Source organism: Trematomus bernacchii, unplaced genomic scaffold (genome assembly GCF_902827165.1).
Source record: "Trematomus bernacchii unplaced genomic scaffold, fTreBer1.1, whole genome shotgun sequence".
NCBI lineage: Eukaryota > Metazoa > Chordata > Actinopteri > Perciformes > Nototheniidae > Trematomus > Trematomus bernacchii.
In genome coordinates, this window is record NW_022987608.1 from 1,123,384 (window position 1) to 1,135,612 (window position 12,229).

At 38.8% G+C, this 12,229-nt stretch overlaps 1 protein-coding gene across 2 annotated transcripts in view; it reads right to left on the reverse strand.

The window, feature by feature from the left end:
- Positions 1 to 6,797: 6,797 nt before the first annotated feature.
- LOC117483291 (glioma pathogenesis-related protein 1-like) overlaps positions 6,798 to 12,229 on the reverse strand; it is a 73,513-nt gene continuing 68,081 nt past the window's right edge. The window contains exon 4 of one of the 2 annotated variants that reach the window (XM_034131561.1): positions 6,798 to 6,986. In XM_034131561.1, the coding sequence (XP_033987452.1) occupies positions 6,866 to 6,986 (121 nt within the window). In that variant the 3' untranslated portion in view covers positions 6,798 to 6,865. Of the gene's footprint in view, positions 6,987 to 10,384; positions 10,934 to 12,229 lie in introns of those variants that run through there. The other variant, XM_034131563.1, reaches the window with a different exon arrangement.

Here is a 12,229-nt window from a genome sequence, read left to right on the forward strand (position 1 = left end):
TTAGGGAATGGCATTTACATGCTTACATCGAATCAGTCATAGTGCCAAGTACAGCGTTATGCGACACACACACACACACACACACACACACACACTGAAAAAAAGGACTTTTTGGCTTTGTAAATATTACTTTGATTATATGTTTAAATTCTACAATACATTAGTATTTCAGTAATTTTACTCCAAATGTCTCCTTTTATTTAATGTGTTACTTGTGTTTCTATGTAATTTTGAATCTTCATTTTGATAAGTGAATTTTAACAATAGCACCAAGTAAATATTACCTAAATTATTGTATTGACTGTACAACCTGTTAAATCTATTAAAATGTACATGGGAAATGCAAGTTAACTGTGGGTGACGTCATAGGAGAGTATTTCCCGCACGTTGCCCCCGCAGACATGCACGGACAGTCTACTCAGAAGGTTGACATTTGAGTGGAACTTGAAGACTGCTTGGTCGACCATTTCATTTGAATATTCATCGATGTGGAGTCATGTGAGTATGTTTATGTGCTTGGTTAACTTGTTACATTCCTATTAGCTTGTCAACTGAAGTCAGTATTTGGTTATTAAAAATGTAAGGCTAAGTTAGCTAACATTAGCTGGCTAACTAGCTCATTATCGTGCTAGCAAACTTAGCCCGGTTTCATGCAAGTTGCACACATCAGATATAATATTTTTTTTTTAATGGCTTATTTGAAGCTTCAAAGTTGTCGGCTACGACAACATTCGCCGTTTATAATGGAAACTATGGCGCACTTTTTAAAATTTGAATAGTTTTTTATTTCGGGAGAGGGGGGTGTTCATGGCTCCAGCTCGACAAAAGAAATACTCAACAGTATGTGCGACGCTACGTGATGCGGTCAGTTTCACTGCAGCCTAGAGAAGGACAAAGTGGTCAAGGAATATTATATTTGCAATTAAATATGAACAGCGCGATTTAAAAGGTAAGTGTGTCTGTGTGTTTGCCTCGATGGATTCACTGTTGGCGCTTTTCCAGTGCAGCACTTAGCACAGTTTGGTTTGACCCGGCCCGTAACAACATACTGATACCGGTTAGTAAAAACCATGAATTAATGCTTTGACAAGTCTGCGGTTTGTACTTGTTTCACTTTTGTCTAGTTTCTGAACAAATATGAGGAGCTGTGAGCTCTGAGTGCTAACAGCTAACGGCTGATGTTCCGGTGTGAACGCGGCTGTTGAAGATTCCTGCAGTACAGGAAGTGACGATCCTGAACACGTTTTTTTCCCGGCCCCCCGAAGGACTCATCACGGAGGTGATGAGTCCGCTCACCATGCACTTTGGGTCGGCCTTGGTCAAGCCCTTTTGACCCCCCCAGCCTGGTTCTCGTAAAAGCCATTTTTCGCTCAAATGATACCATGGAAGAATGTAACGGGAGTTGACAGGGGACTCTCCCCGCCTCACGAGTGCCTATTTTCGGACACTTTTTTTCACATTTTCCCCGGTTCTATTCATTTTTATTTTGTTGGCTATTTCACCCGGTTCCTTCTAACTGGGACACTGCCCGGTCCGGGTGTCCCCCCCACGGCCAGTGTCCAGCCCCCCCTCCCACTCATCCATATATTAACAGATTTTGACATGTTTTGTTGCATTTTTCTCCTCTCCGCTCTGTGATCGAATGGCAAACGCGACCCACCATGCCCACGGCCTAGTTCTGCTGCTCTGGCGGTTGGTTCTTCCGAACTGCGGGTTAGACTCTGATGACCGGGAGGGTGTGCTGCGTTGGGGTGGGGGACTTCCCCCACTTTGCGTGTCTCTTCCTTCCCGGCCGGCCGACGACGCACGGTCTGACGGGTCCCACCACGGGTCCCGCAGCGGGGTAGAGGTTCAGGGCTGGAACCTCCCCACCTCCGCCGCGGTGCACCCGGCCAACACGGTTGTTTGTCGAACCCGCCACTGTTGTCTAGCGGGTGTAACTATACAAGATATCGTTATTTATTTATATAAAAAAATATATATATATATATATATATAATAAGTGTCATTGCGATTTTATTTTGTATTAGCGTGCATTTCCTGTTCGGAAAGTGGTGCTGTACTGAGAGTAAACAATACAATTGAAACAGTCGAGGGGAACGTGCACCTTTTGCACACAAACAAATTGCGTTTGTTTTGCTAATGTACCATTAGCTCCTGGGTTTTAGGCGGCGGAAGTGACGTAATCTGCCACCCAGGACAAGAGATAAAAATAACGCCATACTCAGAGAATGTATTCCTACGGTTTAAAACACATTATTGTACATTAAAGTTACATTCTGATGATTAGTGACATTTCATTTTATTTATTTCATTATTTGAAAAACAAAACACTTTCCACTAGGGAGGAAAAGGTCGGCGCCCTTTATTGACCAGCCGCCACTGATAACAATACTATTTCTGTGTCTCATATATATTCATCCTTTCATATATATATATATATATATATATATATATATATATATATATATTCATCCTTTTTTACTTTATATTAATTGCAATGTCTTCTATAGTAACAGTGACTTTAATGATATAGGGCTAACTAGATGTGCTTGCATTATGTTAGCTAATCATGCTTATCTGTTCCCTTCCCTTTTCAGTTTTGTTTTGGTTCTTAGGCAACATTTCATTTGATGGTTGGTGTTTTCCTCCAGCAGCCTGTTGAAATTACAGTGCCCTCTCACTGTACAACAGCATCAAGTTACAACAGCAAGACAAGACACCTGACCATGGAGGTAACTTTACAAATAATTGTATATTGTGTAGGGCTAGGTAAATTAAAAAAGTCGTCAAAACCAACATTCTTAATCTGTTACCGACCAAATTTCAGTCACATCGATAAGTTATGTCTATGTCACTTAGTCTTCAGCCAACACCATACAAACAAAGCTAAATGTAAATACTGTCGAAAAATAGCAGATTAGCACAGCCTTTAAGTAGCGTTTAGTGTGCATTGGGTGGCGGAGGAAGGGAGATGGTGTGGCAGAGCTCAGAGGTATAAATTCTGCTGTCTGAGTAAATGTAGTGATACATTTACTCAAATTTGAAAAACACAAGGAGGTTAAGAAGCTATGGATAAAGCAGTTATGAAGAACCGGATGTCTGTCATTGTATTGAAGGGTTGTATTTTGGATAAAAGTATTATTACGTTATTTTTACTTTGCGTATTGATTAGCCTTGAATGCAGTGACAAGTTGTATGTATACATGTGTGATAGAATTATTTTTTTAAATAACATTTTACATGATAAAAATGGCTCTGAATGTATATTGATGTGTTCATATTTAAGCAATAAATTGCAAGACAGTAAGTTCTGTAATTTACATAATTAATTTATAATGTACTTTCTATATATTTCACAGGTTACCAAGGGAAATTGAGTCATTCAGCAATTTTGTCTTCGACAGCTAATGCAGAGTAAGTTGATCAACTCAGTACTGTTAGAAGTTTAAGTTGACATAAATGTTTTTGTAACATGGTTTAGTTTCAAGAGGTTTAAAGATTGAATTAATTTGTGTTTTTTTCAGATTCCACTAGATGGGTGTGCAAAACATGTAGCTTTGAATCTAACAAAAGGACAGGATTGTTAAAGCACTACAGGCTAAAACATGTAACTGGTTTTAAGTTAAATGTTTATCAACTCATTTGTATGCACAGCTTGATCCTGCTTTGCATCCTTGCACCTAGTTGGTGCCTTCTTTTGTAGCAGGTTCAATTGACCATTACGCAACATCTTTTGCTTTCTCTCTACAATAATGTACTTGTCTGTTTTAACAGCTACATGTAGAAGATAGACGAGATGCCATCATCCGCTGCTTGATGGAGTTCCTTGGAGAGTCTACAGAGGAACTCATCAAAGACTACCAGGTAAATGTTCTGATGATTGTTGTATCCATAAACATGTTGTCTGTTCTTCAATATTTGTAAATGGATATCTCTACAGGTTAGTGACTCATGCTAGTATGTGGAAAAGGCATGTCTTTTTAATTAAGTTTAACATTTAGATGAAATAAATTGGTATTTAATATATTTAAAATAAAAGCAAACATTTTACTTTATTCCATTCATTCTTTTTTTCATTCTTTCTCTAATGATCTTTTTTTACATTCTGATTCATAATTTGGTTTTCAGTAGAATTGAAGATTTGAGCCTTTAAACCTCCGATCCCACCTCATTTTTGCTAAACTGAATCCAGTACTATACCAGCTTTTACTTCCTGCTTGGAACAGAGCAGCTTTTTTAAACCAAGAAATAAAAAGTGACTACAAATTCCCTACATAACTTACCTCGTCTTTATCTACAAAAGGAAAGGAACTATAAAATCAATAGTTAGTTAAATACTAGGGCTGAACGATTAAAAAAAAAAGATGTAATTGCAATTATTTTAACTGATATTGCAATTGCGATATCAGGAAATGATCATCATTATTCTCATTTTCATTGAAACCTTTTTAAATGATCATGGTGTGATTTTTGCGAGGATTTGTAGCAAACAAAAATGTTTTCTTTAGACTGTAGAATATGATGTGTAGGCATCTCTGCAGCACGACAATATTACATTTAAAATGCTACTTTGACACACATTTTTCCTTTTACAAATATCGCACCTGCTGCGATTTGAAAATTGTTGTAGGCAATATTGCAGTTTCGATAACATTTTGATTGATTGTTCAGCACTTTAACCTAATGAATCACCTTTTGCATATTCAGTCACTTAAAAGAAAACATGTACAGTATAGTGTATCTCAACACCAATTCACATGTTTTGACAGGATGTGAGCAAAGAAATCGTCAGAGAGGACTATGCTGAGCACGTCATGAAAATAGTTGTCCTCCGTGGAAGTGCAGCACACGAAGGCCCTGCCGATGTGTCCATCATCATCGAGGGAAGTGAGGTTCTTGATGACTGCAGATGTGTGTCAAAGGCTTGCCTTCTGCTCATGGGCTTCATATATGCAATGAACTTAAGTTATCCACCGAAGATGAAATACACTTTTGAGGTATTTCAGAAGCTCTTTCTTGAGCTAAATGTCCTGAAGATGTCTCCAAAAGTCCATGCATTGTGCAACAAACTTGTAGCCTAAGTGTATGCAAAGGTGTTTCTTCAACTTGCAGTTCAGAGGAAATACTTGGTATTTATGGTGTCTAGCAACAGTGACCTTTTTCATATGATTTGCCTGAGCCCACTTTGTACAACTACATGTTTTGTATATTGTTAAGATAATGTTTCAAAACCTTGTTTAGGGGGTTCTTGACACAGCACTTTTTAGTTTCCCCTGGAAACAGTTTCATTTGTTGTGCTTTGAGTATTTGCAGCTCAATGAGGCACTTGTCAAATTGGTGAAGATTTTTTCTTCATTTGATTGTGTTTTGTATGTTTTCTTGAGTGCGTTGAATTCTCAGGGCCACTGTACAACTTCATATTGTGTAATTATTCTCTATAACCAGGGGTGCACACAACTTTCTCAGTGAGGTACTCAGATGAGTACCTGGAGTCAGTGTTTGGTACTCCAACTTCTGGCGATTGTCAACGGGGGGGGGGGGGGTAGTGGAGTACAGAGCTTCGGAGCTACAGAGTGTGCACGTTGTGATCAGCTGTTTTAGCGCAGGGCTGCTGTACAGACCGACGTTAACAGCAGCCCTGTCTGTGCACACGGAGACACGGTGATCTAACCGCCTTCTGGAAAAGCTTCACATGTACGTCGGTACGCAAATGCGCTTTGTGACACATGTGACGGTACGCATTTCAGATTGTTGCCGCGCATGCGTACCTGCGTACCAGTTATGTGCACCCCTGTCTATAACACTAAAAGCAAGGGATGTCAGGGATGAGTGATTGCACTTAGTTTTCTTGCAAAGTCATTGTACTGTATAGATGTGCTGAATATGATCAGGGCCACATGTGATTTATTTTTTTTAAGTCGGAATTCTGACTTGAAAACTAAAATAATTAATGTTTTGAGCATGGCCCTAATCCTATTCCATAAAAATGACACTTTTGTAAATGTCATTGGACATTTTATCTGAGATGTACTGAAATAGATCACTGTGAATTCTGTCCTCAGGATCAGCCAGAGAATGTTGTTTTAAGAATGTTTCATCTTCACTGAGACTATCGGTAAAAAGTGTTCTAACCATTCTGTTTAGCTGCACCGATGTAGGTGCTGTGTGCACCAGATTGCATATGTTTAAACCATTGTAAACTGTTGCTTAGTCCTGGCTGGTACCAGTGTTTCAAAACATAAAGTTGCTGTTTTAAAGAGTACATTGTTTCATGTTTTGTATGCCCATATTTAACAGGGTATTGCTGTTAAAGGTAGAATACATATTATGTAAATATTACTTATATATTTAAGTAAAAAATACTATGCAATAGTGAGTACACTTAAATAGAAGACGAAATATTATGTAAATATTACTTATATATTTAAGTAAAAAATACTATGCAATAGTGAGTACACTTAAATAGAAGACGAAATATTATGTAAATATTACTTATATATTTAAGTAAAAAATACTATGCAATAGTGAGTAAAATTAAATAGAAGAAGAAATATTATGTAAATATTACTTATATATTTAAGTAAAAAATACTATGCAATAGTGAGTACACTTAAATAACAAAAACAGAAAGCACAGTAAAGTTTACTTGTGTACCTGTTGTTAGAAACACTTCTGAACTGTAAGTAGAATTTACTTGAAATATAGGTTGTTAAATTTACTTACAATTTCTGCGTGGAATATTGTTACAGAGGTTTTTCTAAGTAAATGTCACTCCACTTTTTTTTCAGTGCACACACACACACACACACACTTTACCTCTTTGTTTGTGGAGGCATTGGACTACGTTGTTTGAAGACTCCTTTTAGAACATTATGGGTTGTATGATGATGATATTCATAATATGTGTATGATAATAATACACAGGCCACCTACACACACCCAATAAATGCAGTCTGAAGAGTTCCTCTGTTACCAACAGCCATCTGTAGAGAGACAAAATATAGACCATGACCAAAGACACAGGTAATCAATTTAAAAGTTAAAAGTTCCTGAACTGTGGTGTGTCAGGGTCATTCAAGGAGGAATTTCTGACGCCAGTGAAAAAAAGCATTTGATTGTTATTATTGTAGAAATATATCACGAGTCAATTTAGACTGTTTAGCTGTTGACCATTGTTATCAAGTTATCATATTGATGTTAGGTTTGTAATTGTACTTTTCTCATCTGGCCAACATTTCAATAGCCTCTAATGTAAATTGATTGGCTGAGACCTTCCCTTTTCCTCTTTTCCAGAATAAAGTGCTTGCTTTTCTGTTCAGATCTCTGTAGCACACATTGGTGCAGGGTTATCTGTCCTTCAAGCTGGAAATAGATTCTGTTAAATGCTTTATCTTTTCATTAAATAACACAACCTTGGTTTGAACTTGTAGATTTGTTCATTTCTTACCAAAAGGTGATTAAGTGTGGAATTTCCACCACAGTGATATTATAGAAACATGCCCAGTGTCTCTTCTCAATGTACAAGGAAATAGAAACTTCAAATGGAGACTGGGCTCCCCATAAAACCAGTTCTCCCAGAGTATATATATGAGTCTACAGATTGTTATTGATATTATAGACTTCTTTGAGTCATAGCATATAACCATATAATAAAATTGCGAGAGAATGGATTACCGCAACACTGAGCAACATTCACCTGTTTGTCTGCTTTTTTCCACATCACGGCAGCTTTAGCATTTCAATACATATTTGATGATAACTGTTTGACGAGAACTAAATTCTCGCCTTTGATTATCTGCAGTCAGACAAAGGACAAGAGAAAAGAACAGGATAGGGGCACGTCACAACAACTAAAACCAGAACATTCTGTTCACCAAGGTGGGGGAAATGTCCATGACTTTCATGTTGATGTTACCCATGATGCCAAAACACACCCTGGCCTTTTGTGCACAGTTTCACAAAGCATCAAGGCGTGGCTTTTAATTTAAATGTTATGACACTTTGTTCGAAAAAGTGGTGGGGACACTTTCTTTTATAAAAAAACAAAACTGCATTAAGCAAATTCTTGCTTTACACAATAAATAGACAAATGGAATAATAAGCTACAGTTCCCTTCCCTTATTTATTTAAAAAAAAGTCATGATGGAATATAATGAATCATCAAGAGGCAGGTTTGAATGTGCTTCTCTGAGTTGGATCAGGAGTTGTTTGCTTTATGCTTCCGTAAAACCATGTGCTGGCTATGGCCCAAACAAAGGATGCATTATAAGTTGCAGCAATGCACCAGTATCAGATGACAGACATCCTTTCTCTCTGTCAAACCCTCACTTGTTTTTATCCTTATCCGGTCATTGGATTAACTTACAAATAGACAAAAAAAAGTTGATATGATTATATGATAATGGAAATAGTGATAATAATATTAATTATAATTATAAATACTATAACAATGACTATTATCATGATTATCTTAATTATCAGTTTACGTAAAAATAGGATGAGAAATGAAACTGTCTTGTTATCTGAACATGGACTTGTAGGAATTTTTTGTTTAATTCATTATTTTATTTTCACCCTGCAAATGGGTGTATGTATGTACATGTGTATGTATATTTAGAATTGTGTTTATCTGTGTGAGTATTGAATTACGGAATTATCTTTTTTTACTTTATCCTGCAACAGGAGGGTGACCTCTGAATAAACTCTGCTTTCTGCCTCCTGCTTCTTTGTTTGTTTTTTGGATGTGTAAACTGTCTAATTGTGAAATAGGTGGAAGCACCTTTCATAGCTTAAACAATGAAGGCCATTGCTGTTCTCTGCGCCATAAACAACTCCATTTCAAATTAGATTGTACCATGAATGACATTAGGATACCTCAGATGTAGCATCTTGCTACAGTCAGTAAGGCTACCAAAACAGACGAGGATTAGGCAGGAACAGGGTCAGGACACGAAGCTGGGTCAGGTACACGTGGAATTGAGATACTTGGAATAAACACTGCTGGAACGCTAGGAATACCAAAGACGAACTGGCTCTGAGGGGAATGTGGACGCAGACTAAATAGACAGGGGGAGAGATGATAATGGGGCACAGCTGAGGATGAAAAGCAGGTGGAGTTCAATCAAGTGCAAGAAAGCTGAAACTGAAATGAGAGAAACAAAAATAGAAACAGGAATGATAACAAAAACATCAACATGCTGGCTAGGGCCTTACAACAGGGATAACTAGTTAGGTACTGTAAGGTAAGACACTTGATATGCTTAATATCCAGTGTCCAATGAACACAAGTAGAGATCAGTCAGTAAGGCTACCAAAACAGCCAAAGGACTGTTCCAATCTCCAGCATACTTGGAATTCCACCGAGGCCGCGTCCTTGGTTTGGGGGAAATTTCGAGGCTGCACATGGGTAGACTTTGCGTCCTTAACACTAGAACCACCAACGGGGTCAATTTGACCCCGAGCTGTTTTATATTTGATGTAACTTTTTTTCAATAAAATATTAAAGTCTCCCAGTCCGTGACTTTTCCTGAAAGTGTGTTATGTACCACCCTCTGTTGTTAAACATTGTCAATATGAAGTCAGATTGAAGAAATCACCCAAAAAATTGCCATTTATACCTATTTCCGCCAAGCGGGTCATATTGACCCCACCCCTTTTCATATAAACATGACGTGTTGCTATAGCAACGCCTTTTGTCTACTGCGGTTCCTCCTTATAGATTGAGAGATAGATTGAGAGAGAGAGAGATAGATGGATAGATAGATTGAGAGAGAGAGAGAGAGAGAGAGAGAGAGAGAGAGAGAGAGAGAGAGAGAGAGAGAGAGATAGAGAGAGAGAGAGAGAGAGAGAGAGAGAGAGAGAAGAGAGAGATAGAGAGAGAGAGAGAGAGAGAGAGAGAGAGAGAGAGAGAGAGAGAGTCTGTAGTGAAGGAGTGTGCTCCCGCTCACGGGAGACTGCTCGCACTGCGCTCCGCAGCAAACAGCTGTGGGGCGAGTTGAAAGTACGTTATGCTGGCCGCGGTGTCTAAATAATGCTTCCGGCCCAGCGGGCCATTTATAATGTCGAGCCCTGAGAGTCCACAGATTATATTGGTATACGTTTCATCCCTGTGCGATCAAAACTCTCTGTTCAATAAAAGAACATTTTACCTTGAAAATCAATGCATTCTAATAGCGGGTCAATTTGACCCAGGTGGCGGTTTTAGGTATAAAAAATCTCTGGCGGTTCTAGTGTTAAAATCCCCACAATGCTTTGCGCATGGACCAATTTCCCCAAATCTGTGGCGGAAGATGTAATGCGGGGCCTCTCATATGACGCACACCTGCACACTTGCTAGCCTGTTCCACTCTTTGTTTTCCGAATGCCAGGAAGTATTCTTGCCTTGCTTCTGAAGCAAGATGCTCGGCTCGGCTGTGCTACCAAGCCAGCATCCTCGCGATTGAGAAACGGCCTCTGTCTTCCCTCTGCTCTCCCCTACAGGCACCTGGTTTCGGTTGAGTATGCTATGAGTTTCTTCAGTTGCTATACTTTGTGCACTTGCAACACTCTCACACTCATACATGTCCATGCAAGCCTCACCCTGCATTTACACTACTGATATCACTGACATCCACACCTCATGCTTTACTTGTTTTGCACTTAATTCATTTGGCTAATTTGAACCACTTGCTTTAATGAACATATTTTGTTAAACCGTTGATATGGTGTGTCTCCTCTTTGTTGTGGCCTTTTGAGCCAGGTCATAACAGGTGTCGATGAATTCATTTAATCACTGCACGTCTGTCAGTTAGTCATCCGTGTGAGAAAGATGATGATTAAATACCAATGATGCCTACCATGAACCGCATGTCACGTGCAGGTGGATTGATGGATGACCGCGCCCTGTTGTGTTCCTCCAAACATTCAATAACAAACCTCTTTGAAGGGTTTTCTGGAAGTGAGTCCGAACACACCTGAGTGTTTAATAATCCAGGCCGACAAGAAAATCTGCTTTTTGTTTTTCACTTTGCCATCATTTTATTCTCCCGTTTTAGATATGGTAATGTTGCTGGGGTTGTCAAACTGCTCGTTCTGTGGGTAGTGGCCTAACCTCTATTTGAAATGTATTACATTTTTGTTTTTTAATGTCCGTGATTCATTGGGACATTAGTGCAAAACCACACACTCGTCTGTCTGTTTTTAATATGCTTAACATTGCCACTTTCCCATGTTGCTTCTGTACACACTTCCCCCATCCAACCACTATAACATCTATACTTACTACACAAGTCTACTGGGAAAACAACAACATCAAAAGAAAAAAAGGGGCAACCATTGAGCGTGAAATGATCATACACTGTAATGTATGTTGTGGATTTACTGGGTTATTGTTCAATAATGAGAAACGTATCACATGACTCTCTTTCTGACCACAAGTGCATTTTGAAAGTAACGACCATCCCAACTTTCTCTCATGACTCCATCACTATCTCAAGCTCAGTCTCCCTTTTTACTTAAAGAGTCCTCTCCTGCTCCTTTTCAGGTGTATATAATATCAGTATGTAGTGTCTCTACTTTAAAGAGTCCTCTCCTGCTGATGTTCAGGTGTATATCAGTATGTAGTGTCTCTACTTTAAAGAGTCCTCTCCTGCTGATGTTCAGGTGTATATCAGTATGTAGTGTCTCTACTTTAAAGAGTCCTCTCCTGCTGATGTTCAGGTGTATATCAGTATGTAGTGTCTCTACTTTAAAGAGTCCTCTCCTGCTGATGTTCAGGTGTATATCAGTATGTAGTGTCTCTACTTTAAAGAGTCCTCTCCTGCTGATGTTCAGGTGTATATCAGTATGTAGTGTCTCTACTTTAAAGAGTCCTCTCCTGCTGATGTTCAGGTGTATATCAGTATGTAGTGTCTCTACTTTAAAGAGTCCTCTCCTGCTGATGTTCAGGTGTATATCAGTATGTAGTGTCTCTACTTTAAAGAGTCCTCTCCTGCTGATGTTCAGGTGTATATCAGTATGTAGTGTCTCTACTTTAAAGAGTCCTCTCCTGCTGATGTTCAGGTGTATATCAGTATGTAGTGTCTCTAATTTAAAGAGTCCTCTCCTGCTGATGTTCAGGTGTATATCAGTATGTAGTGTCTCTACTGGGACATGTCTCCATGCTTTAATGTTCAAAAAGCTCTTTATCTTTCTCATACTGTCTGTTCTGCAGCACCTCTTTTCACCCTCTGTCAGAAACCAGAGCCCC